We start from the raw sequence: 21,615 nt of genomic DNA on the forward strand, positions 1-21,615 counted from the left end.
TTCTGGAAGACTCAATACTATTAGGATGACTTACTAAGAAACAGAGTGGGGAAAAAATAAATTGCTGAGACAAAGAGAGCACTGATGCTTGTCCGATGATAATCTTGGTTAATTTTTTGTATTTGTATTTCCACAAATTATGTTTCCTCATCATTCTGCCAATCTCACAAAGAAAGATATAAGCTGTGGCTGCTATAATTCTTGTCCAACATTCACCATGTAAGATGCTGTGGCAATTTTTAGTGACAGCATTGCATAGATTTAACTCTGATGTGCATGCAGCACAACTAACTACAATTTCTTCAAACTATTTTGAAAGGGTTTCTGTATCAACGTGGCAAAAAGGCATATTAAATTAAAATCTGGTAAAGAATACACCCCTAAAGCTGAGCACAAATTTTTACAAGTATTCATTTCAGCACATCTGCAACGAACACTTAGGTTTTCCTTTTGTTGTGTGTTACCTGTGCAATGTATACTAAGCTTAGAATTGTTCTGTATAAGCTCATTAGATATGAGGAACGTAGCAGTAGTAACAAAGAACTTGACACCTAATTTCATAATTTAGCAGGTACTGGTGCCATACTTACAGAAGGACCCAATACTATGAAATAACTGTAGTCCTCCCATTTGCAATATTTATATTCCTTGTGTGTATGTCATAGAAAGAAGACAATACTGAAATTCCAAGCTGGATAGTCTGTAACTGGGAATCTCTCAAGCTCAATGCATTTCCCAAATTTTCTTCCTTCCCACTTCTCTGTTTTTAAGAGACAATATGATCACATTAACTTGCACATTTATCACAGTCTTTTGAATTGGAAGTAAGTTATTTATTTATTTTTAAGCGTAAAAAATAAAGTCAAGCCTGGAGTCATATTTTCTTAAGCAAGTTGATTTACCTGCAGTCCACATATTAGTGACTACAGCCAATTCTTAACGTGATATTTTGTAAGATCAATTTTCTTGAATATTTAATATTAACACTGACTTTAGCTATTAATTTTAAAACAATGCAGCAAACATAAATAAGTTGGATTCATCATGTTTTGGAGAAACTGAATGAATAAACAAAAATAAATGACCCACATTTATTTCACTTTCTGTACATTATTGAAGAAGAATATGTTTCAAAAGAGGAGACATGCAATTTTAAGTCAATCTCCACTCATAGACCATCCAAAATAAAGCACAGTAAACTGTTTTACAGCTTATGAATTAGAATTGGGCCCCTTCCTACGGCCAAATGTCTGGACAATGTTCACAAATCGACGGTTGTACTGGATTCGTCTCTTCGCTCTTCCAGTTTTCTTCTTCTTCTTTTCTTGTTTCTCTACCTGTTGTTAAATGTACATATCTCATTATAACATACCAATACAAATAATTTTTAAAAATATAATGAAACAGATAAAAAATCTATTCACCAAGTGGCAGCAGGAGAAAACACACAAAAAGTGGAAATGTGTGCAATTTTAAACCCAGTGTCTCCTCCGCCTGGCAGAACGGTTGAAGGGAAGGAAGAGTGATGAAGGAAAATGACTGGCAAGGTTTACAAAATGGGGGGAAGTTACGAAAAAATCACTCAGAACCCCATGTTGGATGATACTTATTGGACAGGATGATAAGGAAATACTTTCCTCCTCTTCCCGTTTGGTAAGTCTACCCTGTCTTGGGGTTTCAGATGGCTTTTACGTAACTCTCGCCATTTCATAAACCTCACCTGCCCTTTTCCTTCATCCCTCTTCCCTACCTTTCAAAACCTTCTACCAGGAGAAGGTGCCAGTGGCTCAAAGTTTGAACATTTCCATAACTTTTGTGTGTGTTTTCTCCTGCCGCTACTTGGTGAGTAGATTTTTTTATCTTACCAATTCCATTATTTAAATACAATTTACATATGTCACTGCTCATTTCATTTAAAGATAAATAAATGCATAGGTTGCTGATAACCTCACAAGGGGCAATAAACTATTTCTCACTTTTACTGGGTTTGTGCACACTGCACTGTAAATAAATTTCAAAGATACCAAATCAAATCACATGACTGTTGTCTTTGATTTTGAAATGTAGGATGTTTGGGTTGAGCTCTGTCAATATTCAAGCTATTCAAAATTTTATCATTGTTGACACAGGTTCTGAAATTGGCAAGGTTTAATGAAAGTTAGGTTATTATGCAATAACTAAGATGAAAGTACACAGGATTTAATAAAAATTACACTTCATTCATATGAAAATTACATAATCTGGGTTTACTTTTAAAAGATAACTTTTTGTCAAGAATTTCATCTGTAATACCATTAAAGCAGTTCCATTAAATTTACATTAACTAGTACAATATGTAATATCAACTAGCATTTGTGGATGCCAAATTAGATTACACCACTTGTATTTTTTCCAGAATACTTCGAAAATTAACAAAGTCATCCCCACAACACAGTAAGGAAAATCTTTGTCCTAACAATGCCTTCTATATTCTTTATCACACGAAGTGGGGAAAAGAATCCTAAATGATATGTACCAAAATACCCATCAGCCTTGTCCACTGTATTATATAGGTTTCCTCAATTCACCACAGACTTTAGATTTTACGAGAAAAAATGTGTTGATTGTTATGCATATTTAGACACCATGTTACTGTTACTGATCAATGTGTTACTACAATCTATTCTGTATTCACATTCACTGGTTTTACCAACTCAACCAAATTATCATCACCCAATCTATTCTAGCCCTTGAGCTACACTACACTTCAGCCTGCCACCACAACTGAATTTCAGGGTGGTGTAGCATCAAATCAGGTTTAAGAGGGATGACAACAATAGAAAGTAAACTTTCTGGTGCAACATTCCACAACTGTCAAATAGTGATCAGTGACTACAATTCATTTGGTTATTTCAGTCAGATACGAAATGGAAGCATCTTCATCTTACATTTATGTCTTTCACTGGCATTAAAAACTAAGTATATGCGTAAGCACTGAAGCTCACAATGCTGTGTTTAAGAACACAACTACTCCAGCATCAAATCTACAAAGGGTCTTACAGGAAAGTGACTGCCAAACACTTCTATCACTCACATGGTTTACATACCAACACTGCACTAGGGCCTCTGGCGGTCTAAGGAACATCGATTTAATAAAGTGTGGATCACTCTTCTTATCACCCAGTGCTACCCACACTGAGGGCCTCAACAGGGAATTCTCCCAGGATTACTATATAACTCATACTTTAAAATACCATACCAACACTAATATAACATCCACAGGATACTTGTCCGACTGACTGACTACAATCTTCAATTTCCAAATTGCCTCACTTTAAATTAAACTATGTAACTTTTTACAGCTGTCTCCTTCACTCTCATCAGGATCAGAGCTACCAATTCTGACATTTCTATACCACCACCCATTGACAATCTGTCCCATGAAACTATTCTGCAGTATAATACCTGCCAAATTCATCTATCCACTACCACCTGTCCCAGTCCCACCAGTAGTAAATTTTACACCAAAGCCATGGAAATTTTTCATAACAACCACCAAACTGGCAAAACAGATTAATGAGAAAGTCCAGAATACAGTTACTGCGCATTCTCTACATCACACTCAAGAGACCTGAGTGCTTACTATGCTATATACCCCATTCATTCAGCTCCTCCCTCTTCATACTAATTTTTACAAACTCTAAAGATGCTAGGGGTGTTATGCTCTATTTTAAGTGTTTTTATCAGCATTACCCTGTGTTGTACTTCCTGAAAACAATTTGATACATAGCTGCTGGACAGAACTTTCACTTCCACATATATTACATGTTAAGCAAACAGAACATGACTAAAAACAAAGTCTCCTTAGGCAACTAACTTCTTATCCCTTGAAAAAGAACACAAACCTTTGGAGTCTGACCCTTGACCTTTCCAGCTCGAGCTAGTGATCCATGAACCTTTCCTCCCTTGAGGCTCACGGTGAAGTCTAATTCAAGACAAGATAGTGCAGACACTAGAACATCATCTGCAACTGGAGCTCCTGCACAGTACAAACTTGCCGAATCCACATCGTCGGCACCTTCCAGGTGGCACACACGCTCCTGCAAAAAAGAATCATGAAATTATGACAGCCTCACGTAAACAAGGAAAAAGATGTGTTACTTATCTTTACTTACTAATCTGTGTTACCATTGTGTGTGTGTGTGTGTGTGTGTGTGTGTGTGTGTGTGTGTGTGTGTGTGTGTGTGTGTGTATGCGCGCGCGCACGCTATATCACTTCTAAAAACAGGAGTTGTCTGAAAGTTTGTGTCAGTCTCACTAATATGCCTACACTCAGTACCTCAATTATGTTGGGAGTTGTTGCTTTTACTACTTCCAATGTTTTCCACTGTCATATTTGTGGGTGCAGGTAAATATCAAACCAGAATCTGCTTGTTTCCCTATAATGGCAATTTGCTCATTAACTGAAGGCCAACATCATTAATCCAGTCCTTCATTTACACAAAGTATTGTGTAAGTCTAATCATGGAAGCCAGGATGGGATGCACCAATATTATGAGAAGGCAAGTTACCACTCACCATAAAGCGGAGATGCTCGTAAGTGGCAACTTTCCTTCTCATAATATTGTTACATTCTGATCATGGAAGGAAGCTTTCACAAGTGTGGTAAAAGTCAAGGCACAAATTAACAGAACTGTAGTTGTTAGAAATTGGATCAGGGCAATTTCTCATGCCGGCTTCAAGTCTGGGAAATTACTTATTACTCCCATGATTTATTGGCTATGTATATATCACAAACTAATCTACAGGGACAAGAAAAATTCATATATTGCAATACATGCAAATATATGTGCCAATTCTGCCTCAAAATGCTAGAAAGTATAAATACCTAATAGAGACTATTTCATAGCGAATTGTATCCAGATTAATTATTTTATGAAAGACAGTGATATTGCACAGCTGACAAAGCTCAGTTTGGAAAGACAATGTCTGTTCGAATGTGTTTGGAAAATAAAAATCACACAAATGCAACAATGTATCAGTGCACTCAGTGCCACAACAATTCTGGGGTATAAGATATACACCATGGGACACAACGAAGATTCTGCCAAAGGACCTAGCATCTTGCACTGTCCAGTTACATTAATGTGACTATTCTGTCAAAAGCCTGTACAACCACCTTCTGCACTGTGGACTGCTGTGAGACAAGCAGGAAGAGAGTCTACAAGATTCTGGAAGACACCAACAGGGATGTGGAGCAATGCCAAGTCTTGTGCTGTGGTAAGCTGCACTAGGTCTCTCACTTGTGGACTATGACACAGACCGCCTGATCAAGATGGTCCCACTGATTCTTGATTGGGTTTAAATCCATGGAGTTTCTTAGAAAGAGGAGTAAACTAAACTCATCTATTGCTCTTTAAACCATGCATGTAAACAGAGTTGTGTGGCACAGTGCTATGCCTTGCTGGTAGATGCCATTGTGCTGAAGAAAAACATGCTGCTTTCAGGGAAGGATATGGTCCCCAAGCATAGATGCACACTTGTGCTGATACACTGTGACTTTCGGAATGTTGTGATGGTTTCAGGTGAGGGGCACTAAATATCATGGTCCTCGGCGGCCTGACGAAAAGTCAGCATGCCAATCTCATGGGTGCGGACAAAGGCTGTCCCTACATGTGGAGCTGTTTGTATTGAATTAAAGTCTGCCTCCCTTTCCAACCAGTTTAGGGATGAAGCTTGACAGTCACAAAATTTCACCACTCTTGCGACAATGGAAGCAGTATCAGTGAGGATGGTGGGCAAATCTCCATCTACACTGTGGGCTGCCCTAATATCAGTATATATGACAGACATTGCCAAAATATGCTGAACTGAAAGTGGCACATCACAAACTTCACAGAGTGGTGGATCTTCCCGCCGGAGGAGGGAGTCCGGTAAGCAGAACCTCCTTCCAGTGGCGAGACTGACATGAAGTCTGCCATGCCTGTGTGGTCGATCTGATTGACTGCAGTTTGTTTTCCATCACTTGAAACCATTCAGTCTGACAGAAAATGAGATGATGGCGTGCAACAGGATGGGACATCGATGGACAGCTTCCTTGGCGGCTTTGTCAGCCATGTCGTTTCCCTGTAACTCAATCCGGCCAGTTACCCAGCAAAAGATCTCCTCCTTGCCATGGTGTTAGAACCACAGTAAGGAGTCATGGACGAGATGAGTCAGATGGTCTACTGGATACAATTGGTGAAGTGCTTGTAGTGCATTAAGCAAGTCTGAACAGACAAGAAACCTGGTTAGAGTGATGTCTGCGGTAACTCTCCAGTGCCATCAGAATGCCATATTTCCGCATTATAATTTGTAAATTGTTCTGGAAGAAGCACTTTAAAAACCCTATCAGCGAAAACTGCAGAACAACTGAGGGCTGTCTCTTGCTACGATCCATCTGTTCAACAATAAAACTGTGGTATGTACTTAAAATGGACAAAAACAAAGTAGGAAAAAAAATAATATGCAGTACAAGTTTTCTTGTACTGTGTCAAGCTTACAATCATGTTGGACCTCTGAAGACACCAAAGCACAATGATTTCCATCCCTGGCGGTGTATTTTAATGTCTGATAGATGCAGATCCTTGCGACAGACTATAGCACATATCCCAAATGGCTTGGTCGCATGGGGCTAATTCCTGTACAGCCATTCAAAGGTGCGACACTGCATTATATGCCAATGACAGTGGTGATTCCGAGATTTTCAGTGCCTGTCGAGCCAAATCGATACATTGTCGAATATAGTGTGGCAGTTCACCAGCCTCTGCACACAGACTGAACTGGGCTGGTCCGAAAGGTTCCAGTCGATATCTGAATGCCCCATGGTGGGCAGCATCTAAAATCTTGTAGGAAGTACAGGCTGATCTGTAGACCACACTGCCATAGTCTAAACAGGCTCGAACAAATGCCCTATAAAACCGCAGGAGGAGGGACCCGTCAACTCCACGTTTCTCCGCTAAGGCATTTCAAAATATTCTATGACTGGAAGCCCTTTGTTCGTAGATCTTTCAAGTGTGGAGATAAGTTAATTTTGAGTCAAATAATACACCCAAAAAGCACACAGTTCCTTGAAAATGTAAAACATTGCCCCCATTGTGAGCACTGGATGGTTAAAGCTTGAGTATGGTTAAAACTGACACATGTAGTCTTCTCTGGTAAGAAACGAAAAATAGTTGTCCTGGTCCAGGTTTCCAACCTCCTAATGGTCAGTTGTAGCTGCCTCGTCATCATCGCAAGATCAGAGGAAGAGTACAAGATTGCACAGTCATCCACAAACAAAGAGCATTTGACAGGCTCCTGACTGCAGAGGAAATGCCATTCATGATGATGGCAAACAATGTGACACTGAGGACAACGCCTCTGGGGACCACAACCTCTTGAACAAAGCAGTCAGACAAGGCATCGCCAATGCAATATCAACAACGGGTCCTCGAGAAAGGATTGGTTAAGAAATGGTAGACATCCTCGTAGTCCCCACACATGAAACTGGCGAAGAATGTTGTACCTCCAAGTAATGTTGTATGCTTTTTTTACAAACGAAATGGTTTTGGCGTAAGGACTTCTGTATCACCGTCTCCAGTAGAATTAAGGTGTTAAGGGCGGAACGGTAGTGCCTGAAACCACACTGGGAGCAACTCAAGTAAACTTGGGATTCGAGCGTTCAAGAGTCTTACCCGTACAACTGGTAAGGGCTACAGTCCGGTAACTGTAAGAGGCACTACAGTCCTTTCCTGGTTTCCAGAATGAAATTAATATGGCCTCCTTCCAAGTCGTGGGGTACTGTCCATCAAACCAGATCTGATTGAAACAAGAAAGAAGCTGTCCTTTCACGTAAGGGCACAGACGACTAAGCATGGCATAATGGACCTCATCAGGTCCTGGAGCTGTGGGTCTGGCTGCAGACAAATCTGATTCCAGTTCCACATGGAGAATGGAAGGTTGCAGACTTCCTAATGTGTGAGAAGAAACTGAGCTTCCTCATCTCCGCAGTCCTACGGAACACCTGAAAAGCAGGAGCTTGTCTGGATGATGTAGTGACAGTAAAAAAGTGTTCAACTAAAACTTGAGCCATGTCTTCTGGCGTGTCCACCAAGACCCCATTACTTGACAAGGCTGTCAGGGGATGTGCACTGCCCTTCCTTGAAATCTGCCTTATTGCATCCCAAACTTGCACAGTGGAAATTGACTAATTAATGGAAGTCGTGAATTCCTTCCAGGACTACCTCTTCCATTCTTTCAACACTAACCTTGCATGTGCTCTCACAGATATGAAGGCATGAAGGTTTTCTGTAGTTGGAGGTGTTTGAAGTTCCGCAGAGCTGTTCGTCTGGCCCCAATTGCCAATCGACAGTTGTCATTCCAACAAGGTACAGGCCGTCATCCGAGGTGGTTACCATACTGGGAGATGAATTCTGCGGCACCCAATCATATCTCAAGTGATATGGGCCACCATCTCCTGTGTACAATCCTTTTGTTAAAAAGTAGCCTGTCCACTGTACTGCAACCAATTTGCCCTTTGCATCATCCATCTTTATCATCTCCTGTCAGCCACCGTCCTAGTTGGCAGACTGATCCACACTGGGAAGTAGTCACTAGAATGTAAATCCGCAGCCACTTACCATTGAACTGGGACTGCAATAGATGGCGAACAAAAGCAAAGGTCAATGGTTGAAAAACGTTCTGTACCTGTGGAAAATGGTGTCATCTGACCTCTGTTCACAAGGCAGATATTCTCAGAAAGGACAAGTCACTTGATCATCCGACCTCTAGCAACTGGTAGCTGATCCCACAGCACATTGCATGCACTGAAGTCCCCCCCCCCCCCCCCCCCCAAGGAGAAATGGGAGTGGGCATGGGCATGGGAATGCTTGGAGGAGTTGTGTCAGTGCGCCTGCAGCCAAAGCATCATTAGGTGAAAGATACAAAGAAAACACTGTTATATTAAAGGATGCTAGAATGTTCACAGCAATTGTTTGTATGGTTGTGGTAAGAGGAACAGGAGAGGGGAGGATTGGCACTCCACCTTTAGCCCTGTCTCCAGTAATATTGCCCTCCATGTAGGGTTGGTAACCCTGAAAGGCAGGTTTGTCGGTTACTTTAACATGCGTCTTTTGTAAGCAGATACAGAATGGTTTCTCCTGGACCATGAGCTGTAATTCTTCCAAATGTGAGCGACATCCATTTAAATTACTTGGTTTGTGGAGATGGCTTAGCATGCTTCTGACAGTGGGCAGTGGTATGTCGCTTAGAAGGTAAGCCCATTACTGTCGGCTTCCAAATGACTTCTGTTTCAAGTGTAGAATTTCCCACACAGGTACACCAATATGTGCATGTGCTCGTACTTTAATCTGTGGTATGACTTAGTGTGGCAGATGCAAAAGAAGTAGCAAAAACCAGAGGTTGTGTAGCTTTGAAAGCTTTTTAACTTCACCATAGGGTATGTGTGTCTCAACTTTCAACTCCTGAATTTTCCTTTCCTCATTGTAAACCTCACACTTTCTGCTCCACACTGGGTGAGCCTCAGAGCAGTTTACACATTTCGGAGGAAGTGTACAAGAATTGCCTCATCTGTGAGCTGAGCCTCCACAATTGCCACACGTAGCCCTCCCAGTATGTCCCGTAGTGATAAGGCCAAATCTTTGACATTTGAGGCATCACACTGGGTTAGGAACAAACGGGCAAACTTTAAGATGGATATAGCCTGCAAGGATATGTTCAGGTAATTCTGGAGTACCAAATGTTACAATAAATGTGGCAATTTTTCCAATTTGCCATTGATTCACCTCATATAGTTCTGCACTTTTGTGGCACCCATATGTTTCCAATCTTCGCTAACTCCGCGGAGTCCAGCTCCAAATATCTGAGCAGGTAACCATGCCCTTACTAAAGTTAAGCGTGTTATACAACTCGACTTGATAGTCACCTAAGGCCTTACACCCCGAAGCTTAGATACTTGGTTTGAATTAGCAGTTTCAACCAAAAGTATTCCATTTACGAAGTAGTTTTGACACGTTTTAGTGACCTGGCAAGACCTTCCAATGCCTTATGAATACAAAAAGGGGAGACCTTCTCATAGATTCCCCCCTTTGTTCAATTACAATGAAAGTGTTATGGCCCACTAATGCAATGTTACTATGATTCTGTGACTTCTTTTCCTGAAGACTGTCCAACCAAGCTCTCCTTGATGATTTTCTACCCGACAGTACACCCATCCCATCAGGAACAGATGCAGAATCCCCCATAGGGATCCCACAAGACACTAGGGAAAATAACCATCGACCTAGACAGACTACTCCATGCCTGAGCAAGCCTTCTACAACTAGGGGGCAGCAGGGGCCCCACAGGTTGCCCGCTAGAGCCTGTTTTACCTCAACAGCCATTCACCTCATCAGCACATGTCACACCTTGCGCTTGAGATTTTTTTAATAGAGGTGTGTACTTTCCTTGCAGCCCAGGTGGGGAAGCCAAGGCCTCCGTTCTCTGAAACACACAACATTTCACCGCTGCGCAGCACAGTGGTCACTGAAGCATGCCCGGAACTTACAATAACAGAGGACTGATGGAGCTTACCAGTCCCCAGCTCAGGAACTAGGGGTTGCCAAGCCCGTACCCAGCAACCAAATACTGAGCCCCTGGGGGTCCATAATGATGAGATCATACATGGAATTTCACAGAAACATTATCCATACCATACCACTCCCTAATCCATCCTGGACCCCTTTGACAACTGTTTCAGGCTGTTTACTTTCAGACCTTTCATTTCAATCAATGGAGCATAAACTTTAGTCACCAGAAAAGATCACCTGCCACCACTTGGTGGAAGTCTAGTTGCAGTACTAGTGTAGAAATTCCAGCCTTTGTCACCAATGAGTAGCAGTCAGCATGGGTGCATGAACCAGACACTCGTTGAGGTGGCCCAATGCACCAACATCTGCTTTATAGTCATTGAGGATGCAGCATCTGTAGCCCCTTTGTTTACCTGGGTAGTCAGTTGCTCAACAGTCGCACATCTGTTAGCACGTACACATTTCTGCAGCTGTCATTAACCCCTGTCACCTATGGCCCATGGTGCACCACGTTTGCCTTGGTGCCAGATTTGAGTAGTGCCATTTTGCCAAGCACTGTGTACCTGAACAACGGTAGCACGTGAACAGGTAAAAAATTTAGCCATTTCAGAAGTGCTCCCACCTTTGGCCTCAAAACAAATGATTGTGCCACTTTTGGACGTCAGATAGATCATTTAGTTTCCACATTTTGACAATAACTGCACTGTTTTCCATTCCCTCCCCAAAACACTTTCTATATCCTCCACTGCAACTACTACCGACACCTGCTGTCTGTGAGTGGTTCCATGTTCACATTGAACATAGGCAATAGTCTTATTAGGGTGATAGACATGTGTATAACATGTTTATCTGTTAGGGAAGTTCAAAAATTAGTATAATGTGAACATTTAACACAGCAGTTTTACTAGGCAACATGTTTTGAACTACGGTGGTGTCAAATACTGGTAGGGATCAGGCGTGATCTACCTCATTTACAATACCGCCAACCTCAGTAAGAAATTGCTGCAGCCATTACCGAATGCTTTGCAATGTGCTCTGCTTGCTGTTTTCTTATTTTGAAATGAATGAAAAGACTAATCCTGGCCCATCATGGAGTTTGATTACAACACTCTAAGGGATTGCAATCCCTGTCACCAAGTGACAGTTCTGTTTTCACAGAAATGCGGAACACAGGCGGAAGCTTCTGGCCTGTGAGAGAGTTGGGGCTTATTTCACCACACTCTTCTATCCCCTCTGGTGGTCATTATCTACATCTACATGGTTACTCTGCAATTCATACTTAAGTGCCTGGCTGAGGGTTCATCGAACCATTTTCATACTACTTCTCTACCATTCCACTCTTGAGTGGCGTGTGGGAAAAAGGAACACCTAAATCTTTCCGTTCAAGCTCTGATTTCTCTTATTTTATTACTATGATCATTTTCGCATTTGGAAGAATGCAAATAAAACCGCCTTCGTTTCAGTAACTGCCACCCCAACGCGCATATCTTATGAGTGACACTCTCACCCCTATTGCACGATAACATGAAACGAGCTGACCTACTTTGCACTTTTTTGATGTCCTCCGTCAATCCTACCTGGTAAGGATCTCACACCGTGCAGCAATATTCCAGCTGATGATGGACAAGTGTAATGTAGGCTGTCTCTAGTGGGTTTGTCGCATCTTCTAAGCGTTCTGCCAACAAAGTGCAGTCTTTGTTTTGCCTTTCCCACAATATTATCTATGTGGTCTTTCCAATTTAAGTTGCTCGTAATTGTAATTCCTAGGTATTTAGTCGAATTGACAGTCCTTAGATTAGTGCGATTTATCGTATACCCAAAATTTATTGGATTTCTTTCAGTACCCATGTGGATGACCTCGCACTTTTCTTTGTTTAGTGCCAATTGCCACTTTTCGCACCATAAAGAAATTCTCTCTAGATCATTTTGTAATTGGGATTGATTGTCTGATGATTTTATTAGACGGTAAATTACTATGCCATCTGCAAACAATCTAAGGGGGCTGCTCAGATTATCAGACCAGATATCACTTCTGTTCTACTCGATTTATGGTCTAGCACTAAGAACTGTGAACTCTGAGGGGAAATCCCGAATCCAGTCACACAACCGAGACTATACTCCATATGCACACAATTTGAATAATAGTCATTTGTGAGGTACGGTATCAAAAGCCTCCTGGAAATCTAGGAATATATCTGAGATCCCTTGTCAACAGCATTCATTACTTCATTGGAATAAAGAGCTAGCTGTGTTGCACAAGAACGATATTTTCTGAATCGTGTTGGTTTTGCATCAATAAGTCATTTTCTTCAGGGTGATTCATAATGTTCGAGTACAGTATATGCTCCAAAATCCTACTGCAAATTGAAGTCAGTGATATGGGTCTGTAATTCAATGGGTTACTCCTATTTCCTTTCTTGAATATTGGTGTGACCTGTGCTACTTTCCAGTTTTTAGGAACAGACCTTTCGTCAAGGGAGTCGTATTATGTGATTGCTAAGAAAGGCACTATTGTGTCTGCATACTCTGAAAGGAACCTGATTGGTATACCTCTGGACCAGAAGACTTGCCTTTCTTAAGTGCTTTGAGTTGTTTCGCAACACCTAAGATATCCACTTTTATGCCACTCATGCTGACAGCGAGGTTTCGAATTCTGGGATATTTACTTCATCATCTTTTGTGAAGGAATTACAGAAAACTGTATTTAGTAACTCCGCTTTAGTGGCATCATCATCGGTAACATTTCCATCGCTATCACGCAGTGATTGTATTGACTGTTTTTTTGCTACTGGTGTACTTTACAAACAACCAGAATCTCTCTGGGGTTTCTATCAAATTTTGAGACAATGTTTCATAGTGGAAACTATCAAAAGCATCTCGCATTGACGTCCGCTCTCAATTTCGAGCTTCCGTGAAACTTAGCCAGCCTTGGGGATTTTGCACCCTTCTGAATTTGGCATGTTTTTTCATTGCTTCTGCAACAGTGTTCTGACATGCTTTGTGTACCAAGGTGGATCAGACCCGTCTCTTATTAACTTATGCGGTATGAATCAATCTATTGCTGCCGATACTGTAGCTTTGAATTTGAGCCATATCTGGTCTACACTTACATAATTAGCTTGGAAGGAATGGAGACTCTCTCTTAGGAAGGTATCAAGTGAATTTATCTACTGTTTTAAATAGATATATTTTGCATTTATTTTTAGTGGTTTTGGTTGAAATGGTTTGGAGCCTTGCTAGAATGACCTTGCGTTCACTAATCCATGTATCCGTCATGACGCTCTATTAGATCAGGATTATTTGTGGCTAAGAGGTCAAGTGTGTTTTCGCAAACCATTTACAATTTGTATGGGCTCATGAACTAACTGTTCACAGTAATTCTCAGAGAAAGCATTTAGTACAATTTTGGAAGATGTTTTCTGTCTACCACCGGCTTTTAACGTGTATTTTCGCCAACAAGCCGAGGGTAGATTGAAGTCTCCACCAATTATAACTGTATGAGTGGGGTGCTTATTCGTAATGAGATTCAAGTTTTCTTTGAACCATTCAGCTATTATATCATCTGAGTCAGGAGGGGGGGGGGGGGGGCGGCGGCGGTAGAAGGAGCCAATTATTATTTTTGGTACGGCTGTTGAGTAAAACCTCTACTCATAGTAATTTGCAGGGACTATCTATTTCAACTTCACTACAAGATAACCTACTACCAACAGACACAAACACACCACCACCTACTTTATTTCATCTATCCTTTCTGAACACGATTTGCGCCTCGATAAAAATTTTGGCAGAATTTATCTCCGGCTTTAGCCAGTTTTCTGTTCCTATAATGATTTCAGCTTCAGTGCTTTCTATCAGTGCTTGAAGTTCTGGTACTTTTTCAACACAGCTATGACAACACCGACTGTTGCTTGATCGATTCTCGTTGTTTCTTTGCCCTGTAACCTTTGAGACTGGAGCCCTTTTTGATCTTTCCAGAGACTGTATAACCTAAAAAAAACGCCCAGTCCACACAACACAGCCCCAGCTACCCTTGTAGCCACCTCCTGTGTGTAGTGGACACCTGACCTATTTAGCGGAACCCGAAACCCCACCACCATATGGCGCAAGTCAAGGAATCTGCAGCCTACATGGTCGCAAAACTGTCTGAACCTCTGATTCAGACACTCCACTCTGCTCTGTACCAAAGGTCCGCAATTGGTCCTGTCGACGATGCTGCACTCCGCCTTCATCTCGCTAGCAAGACTGGCAGTCTTCACCAACTCAGATAGCCGCCGGAAACCAGAGAGAATCTCTTCTCATCCATAGCGACACACATCATTAGTGCCGACATGAGCCACCACCTACAGTTGGCTGCACCGTGTACCCTTCATGGCATCCGGAAGGACCCTTTCCACATCTTGGCTGACTCCCCCAGTATGCACACTGAGTGCATATTGGCTTTCTTCCCATCCTTAGCTGCCATATCCCTACGGGGCTCCATCACCCGCCTAACACTGGATCTCCCAATAACAAGCAATCCCACCCTCTGTGCTTGTCCGGACCTCTCAGGAAGACCAGCCACTGCCGCAACAGGTGAGGCCGCCCTTACTGGCTCAGAAGTACTTTCAGCACTGGGCAGTACCTCAAACCTGTTATGGAGGCATAAGGGTACAGCCCTGGGGCCAGCACCAACGTTCGCCTTCCACCCAGGGATTCGCGACCCCGCCACGGATCGCCAATCACCGACCAGCAGGTACGTCCAAATCCGAGGGCGCAGTAGCATCCGAGATCCCAGGTGATGCTACAGGTTCCAGAGACATAAAAGTGTTTGCCTCAGGTGTCCCAATGTTACCGTGGCCCAGGGCAAAAGCCTGGAGCCTGTCGACCACGGCCAACACAGCTTCCAGCTGTTTACGGACAGTGGCCAATTCCCCCCGAATCCGTGCACAACAGGCGCAGTCCCTATCCATCCCAACAATTTTTTTTTCTCTCTTATCTCACAAGCTGTTCAAACCAAATAGATAACTGACGACTACGCAAATTTACACTATATGGGTACTAAAACGCAATGCTACAACACTCAAATACTATAATACGCTCAAAATTTGTGAATTAAACTATGCAAGTCCTCGAAAACACGCAAAGAAATTAAGAATTAAACTATGAAACAAATACGTGAGGCAGGGAGCTTATAGTTTATGTTTGTGACCTCCTGCCAATTTAGTTTACAGTGCAATATAGTGACTGGAAAACATAACCTGCAACACATTTCCATGATGCCACAAATCTTCCCCTAACATCTGAATAGGTGTATTTCATGTTCTACATTAAGTTCCTTGTCGGTCCTACCTGTAACTTTGTCAAATATGGGACAAATGGCCGTGAAAGCCCATAAAACATCTAAATCAATATTCTCCAGATATTCTTACTACAGAACTGGGTGGGAAAAGGAAAATAATGTTGAGAAATGCTTTAAATCAGAAGCACTAATTCATTGGTGGGCAAATGCCGCTGCTTCTCTACAGAAACAATAATTTGTTGATAAGTTTCAATACAGCCAAAAGAAGAAAAAAACCACTTTGGAAAACGTTTTTGCAAAAGCTAATACCCCTGTCAAACTCCCCAATCACTACTTTTAATACGTCAATTTCAAAGCATTTAGGATGCTTCTTCAGGCATGTAGCTTAACGACCTCTTCAAACTTTACGTCTAATCATTTCGTCAAAAATAGATGCTGCCTTTTCAGGTCACTAGTTATCCAGATACAAAACAAAGGACACAGACCAAGCAGAAGTAATATAAGGAGACCTCATACTCAGTAGCAGAAGTCTCAAGTACTTTGTTCACATTACTATAAATGTAATTGGAGGAAGTTTTTTTTAGAAGCTATCTTTTCTGAGTGTAGCCTTGCATGGAAGTGGGCATAGACAATAAGCTGTTTAGTCAAGAAGAGACAAGCTATTGAAATCTGATGCTACAGAAGAATGCTGAAGATTAAATGGGTAGATGCCATAAATAATGAGCCAATTACTGAACCCAATAGGAGAGAAAAGAAATTTCTGGCACAACCTGAGTAAAACAGGGCATAGGTTTATAGGACACATTTGAAGGCATTAAGGAATTATTAATTCGGTACCGCTGGGAAACATGGCAGTAAAAATTGTGCACAGAGTCTAAGGTATGAATACAGTAAGCATGTTCAAATGGGTGTATGTTGCAGTAGATGTAGATAATGAGGCTTGCAGAGGAGACTACTGTGGAGAAACACACAACACCAGAACGAATCATGACACACACACACACACACACACACACACACACACACACACACACACACACACACACACACTCTGTCATCTGTACCTTGAAAGTGTTTTCACACTTGTACGGGTTTTGAATGAGGCTATAGTTATAGGTCATAAGGTTTGAATAATGAGAAATATTTGACTTGCCAATTACATAAAAATATTTTGATTCAAGCAATCAAGCCGGCAGATAAATATCACTAGTTGAAATCCAAAATAGGTGTGATGATAACAGATATTCCATGACTACCGTAAATATGTCTGGACTTCACTGGCTCCTCAGTGCACATGCATACCAGTATCATGCATTAAAATTAACCACCTTATCACCAGAGCTGTGCCCAGCCATAGTACAAAAAACATTCAGAACTCATCTATTATGGCTGTCCACCTAAAACGAACTACCCTGAACTCCATCCAAAGTTCAATGCCCTGTTGCTTTAAAGAAGCTGAAGCACTTCTTTCTTGTTAAAATTATGATGTTTCTCCAAAAATTATCACATGTCAGTTTCCCTCTAACACACTAAAGCAAATACACTCATCTTTCCCAGTTACACTTCTTTCTTTTCAATTTCTCAATCAGCTATACCAGATACTTTTACACTATCTCCAATATACAAGTTGTATCATATTCCCCTTGCACCCCTTCTCATGTCACTGCTGCTAGCAAATGGAAATGCCGTGTGGCTAGGGCCTCCTGTTGGGTAAACCGTTCGCTGGGTGCAAGTCTTTCGAGTTGATGTCACTGAGATGACTTGTGTGTCAATGGGGATGAAATACTGATGATAAGGATAACACAACATCCAGTCCCTGAGTGGAGAAAATCTCTGACCCAGCCACGAATTGAACCCGGACCATTCGGTATGACATTCCGTTGCACTGACCACTGAGCTACAAGGTGCTGCTAGCGATCGTTGTTTATCTACCTATATGTAAGTTCTCATTTATGTACTTCTCATGAACAAATGAATACCAGTTTCTAAGTGTTGGATTCTGTATCAGAGGCAGATTATAACACACTAATCATATGAATGTAATGTAAAATGACTAGCTGGACGCAACAGGGCCTATTGGCCCAAATCTTGCAAAGGTTTTAAATACTTCAGCAAAAATATGTCATTACAATGATTATATTTATTCTCTTGACATAACACACATTGGGCTTGCAAACACAGAGCCCAACCACAACCTTCCAGGTGTAAGTTAGCTTAGTGGACCCATTTACATTTTTTAAAAGTGTACACCTCTGTGTGCAAAAGGCAATGTCCTGAGTAACTGACCGACTCATCATCGCCCAGCCCAAACTGCTAAGGATAGAAACTTGAAATTTGGAGAAAGCGTGGGTCTTGTACTGTACGCATCATTTAAGGAAGGAATTTTCGAAAATCCAACCCTAAGGGTGAAGAGTTGTCTCGAAAAGGGTCACAAATAAGGCAATTTTGAAGCTATACCTACGAAAATTGGTATTTTGTATCTTGGTCAGAAACAATGTGACCCAGCATTTTTAGAAATTTAACCCTGTGGGGGGAAATAGTGGTTGAAAGCTTGTTTGAAAATATATCATTATTAATGAACTACTGGAGTATTCTTAACATTCCATCTATGAAGAATGGTGTTTGTCTTCTTGGTAAAAAAAATTGATTCGTGTTTTTGGAAATCGAACCCCTGATGGAGGGAAATGGGGGTGAGATTTTTATGAAAATTTTTATTTTGAAAGCATTTTTAAAGCTAAGCCTCTGAAAACTTAAATTTGGCTTGCTTCTCAGAAATAAAAAAATACTTGTTACACTGTTTTTGGAAATTCAACCCATGAAAGGCTGAAATGGTGTCAGAGTGTTTCAATGACTCATTATCACACAGCCCAAACCACTAAGAATAGAAACTTTAAGTCTGGAGAGGGTGTGGATTTTATACTATAGGCATCATTGAAAAGAGATTGAAACTGTTCGTGAGGGGGTGAAACCTTTTTGGAAGTACATCGCTGTTATGGGAATTCTCAAGGTACAACTATGAAAACAGATATTTGGTTTCTCGCTCAGAACATAAGAAATGCATGTTTTAGCATTTTTGGAAATACAATCACTAAGGGTGTAAAGTAGTAGGTGAAAGCTATTAGTGACAATAAGTAACTACTAAAGGATTTTTAAGGCTACAACTATGACAATTGGTATTTGACTTCTCGGTTAGAAATAAAAAATGTCTTTCAGTGTTTCTGGAAATTCAACCCCCAAGGGAGTGCAATATGGGATGAAATTTTTTAAGAAAATATTTCATTAGATTAACAAAATTTTAAAGCTAAGTTTATAAAAATTCTCACTTCTCTCAGATATAAAGAAATATCTGTTAGGGGATGTAAGTTGCTATGGAAATATCTCCACAAGAGTGCCGAAGGCATGATTAACAAGAACTTTGGATTCCAGCTACCAGAATTACTGTTTGTTCGGAAGTATATTTGTAAAGTACCATTCTTATATGGCCTTTATTAGCGTGAAAACATTAAGGTGTTGCAATTTGTTAACAGAATAAAAATTCGATTAAATGAAAAGAGAGAGAGAAAAAAAGAAAAAACCTGCAATCTATGTGAGCAAAAGCAGGCACTAAAATACTACAATATACGAATAAGTATGTATAGTGAACCAAAAAAAATTTATCTTATACAGGCTTTCTGAATTTTCTTTTCCTGTTTTTAAGATAAAACAGTGTTAAATGCAGCAAAATGCATGAACTATGGTGCTAACCACATTAGCATCTTCCAACCTAACACAGACCTTGGATTCAATGACATCAATCTTTCACCACAACCTCCACTCCAAACAATAAAAGCAAAATAACTTTTGCAATTGGGAAGCTGAGCATGTCATTTAACACATTTGTAGAAAACATGCCTCAATGAACAGTTATTTGGATCCATCACAACGGGATAGTTTCCTTGCAAAGTTCACCAGGATGGTGGCAACAAGAGAGGTGATCCTCATCAAAGGAAGGAGCCCAAATCTGGTGCCTACCTTAACAAGTGGTGCAGCAAACACACCAATAACTAGATTCTTACACTCTGTGAGACAAAAACATACAAATAGCTCTTGTTTGGTCTGTCTTCCCACATCATTTTTGTTGGCTTACATGTCTACCTCAGAAAATACAAGGCATATCAAAATCTGTGATATCAGAAATTGGATACGCCTTGCTACAAAACACCTCATTATTCGTTTATTTCTTAATCACAAGGTGTTCCACAGCAAGGCGAATCCAATTTCTGATATTACTGTTTTTCTATGCAAACAGACCAAATGGAAGAGTTCTAAGATTAAATCATTATATCAAAATCTGTCTTAGCTGGGGGGGAAAAAAAAAGCCATCACTGAACCGCTTTTAATACGTTGAAGGACATACGGCTCATTCTCACAAAATAATGTTACTTCCTACATGGTATCACTCACTCATAGGTGACAAACATCAATAAATATTGACTTTTGGTGAAACTACTCGGTGCAAAAAGATTATTTTATTATGAAAACACACACACACACAAGAGAGAGAGAGAGAGAGAGAGAGAGAGAGAGAGAGAGAGAGAAGTTGAACATGTACAAGGGTCAACAAGGCTACAGTAGCGACCACGACGCTAACTAAACTAAATTACCTTAATCTGACCGACACACTCGTCTCCTTCGCAGTCAATTACATGATTCGACTGCCCTCGGATGTGAATCTGCATCATTTTCTGTTAACAAAAAATGTAACAGGAAATAAACTAAAATTTCGAACTCTTTTACATAATGATTTAGCATCAGCTGTATTTGTAATCCAGTTTGCATTACAAAACACGCTGAAACTTAAAATCTTATTTACGTTTTAACTTATATAACGAACAACGAAACATCACTGATAAACATCGCTCAACCACGTGTACAATATAAGGAACGACCAAAAGAAAACGAACAGATTACATCACTACTTATTAATAAAACGCGATTTTTGTGAAGGTCTGAAACAAAATTTAATACAAGTCACTTGAATCTTACCGAAACAAATAAATCCACTTGCACAACAAATATTGAACAACTACAGTCAACTACCACAGATAAGCAAAGGAATTTCACGAACTGGAAACTGTAAAAATAATATCTTTGACTATTCATAGAGTATAGTCAATAACATCGGATATCATTTAATATTTCCCTTTGGTTGAGCAATAAAGCGCGTAGGCCAATAAAACTATTTAAAAACATATTTTGCTAATATGCTGCAGCAGTGAGAATCAAGATACACAGCTACTTCTTATGACTGTAAAAAGTATTCTGTTTTGATGGCAAGAAGCGGAAATCTGCAGCACGCTGCAAGGATAACAGTAAATGACGCGCGATATTTTCCCGTTGCTATGGAACTTCCAAACACAACACTATTGATTAGAGTAGCTAGGTTCAGGAGGTCTGTTTAAGGCTGAACTATTAATTAGACTTTACAACGAAAAGACCAGTACATAATTTTGAATAGCTATGCCACATTTGGTAGAATCTGCTAAGCACAAGCGTCCAGATATTGCAGAAAACCTAGTAGACTTCGACGTCTCTCTGCGTGAACGGTAAGCAAGATTTGCAATTATAAGTCCGAATGATTTGAATAACATTTTAATGAAAGGGGGACATTGGGCACTGAGATGAAAATAAATAGCTTTAAAAATGATTTCGGCTTCTACAGCCCTACTGAGAATCGAACTTGTTCTCATAAAATATCCCTGGTACAGTCAT

At 40.6% G+C, this 21,615-nt stretch overlaps 2 protein-coding genes across 2 annotated transcripts in view; one reads left to right on the forward strand and one right to left on the reverse strand.

The window, feature by feature from the left end:
- Positions 1 to 1,077: 1,077 nt before the first annotated feature.
- On the reverse strand, positions 1,078 to 21,035 carry LOC126175189 (FAU ubiquitin-like and ribosomal protein S30). Its single transcript, XM_049921782.1, has 4 exons — positions 20,890 to 21,035; positions 20,508 to 20,588; positions 3,885 to 4,079; positions 1,078 to 1,337 (listed from the first exon to the last, which is right to left on the reverse strand). Exons 1-4 carry the CDS (start codon positions 21,004 to 21,006, stop codon positions 1,212 to 1,214), a joined length of 519 nt encoding a protein of 172 aa, XP_049777739.1. The 5' UTR covers positions 21,007 to 21,035; the 3' UTR covers positions 1,078 to 1,211.
- Positions 21,036 to 21,286: 251 nt separating this feature from the next.
- Positions 21,287 to 21,615, forward strand: part of LOC126176355 (enkurin) — a 115,161-nt gene continuing 114,832 nt past the window's right edge. The window contains exon 1 of the mRNA XM_049923509.1: positions 21,287 to 21,449. Coding sequence (XP_049779466.1) covers positions 21,364 to 21,449 — 86 coding nt within the window. The 5' untranslated portion in view covers positions 21,287 to 21,363. The remainder of the gene's footprint in view (positions 21,450 to 21,615) is intronic.

Source organism: Schistocerca cancellata, chromosome 3 (genome assembly GCF_023864275.1).
Source record: "Schistocerca cancellata isolate TAMUIC-IGC-003103 chromosome 3, iqSchCanc2.1, whole genome shotgun sequence".
Classification (NCBI taxonomy): Eukaryota; Metazoa; Arthropoda; class Insecta; order Orthoptera; family Acrididae; genus Schistocerca; species Schistocerca cancellata.

Coding starts and splice junctions, on each gene's coding strand:
- LOC126175189 (XM_049921782.1), bottom strand. CDS start 21,006: ATGAATAGTCAAAGATATTATTTTTACAGTTTCCAGTTCGTGAAATTC. Junction 20,589..20,889: donor AAGTGGATTTATTTGTTTCG/GTAAGATTCAAG, acceptor TTTTGTTAACAG/AAAATGATGCAGATTCACAT. Junction 4,080..20,507: donor AGTGTGTCGGTCAGATTAAG/GTAATTTAGTTT, acceptor TCTTTTTTGCAG/GAGCGTGTGTGCCACCTGGA.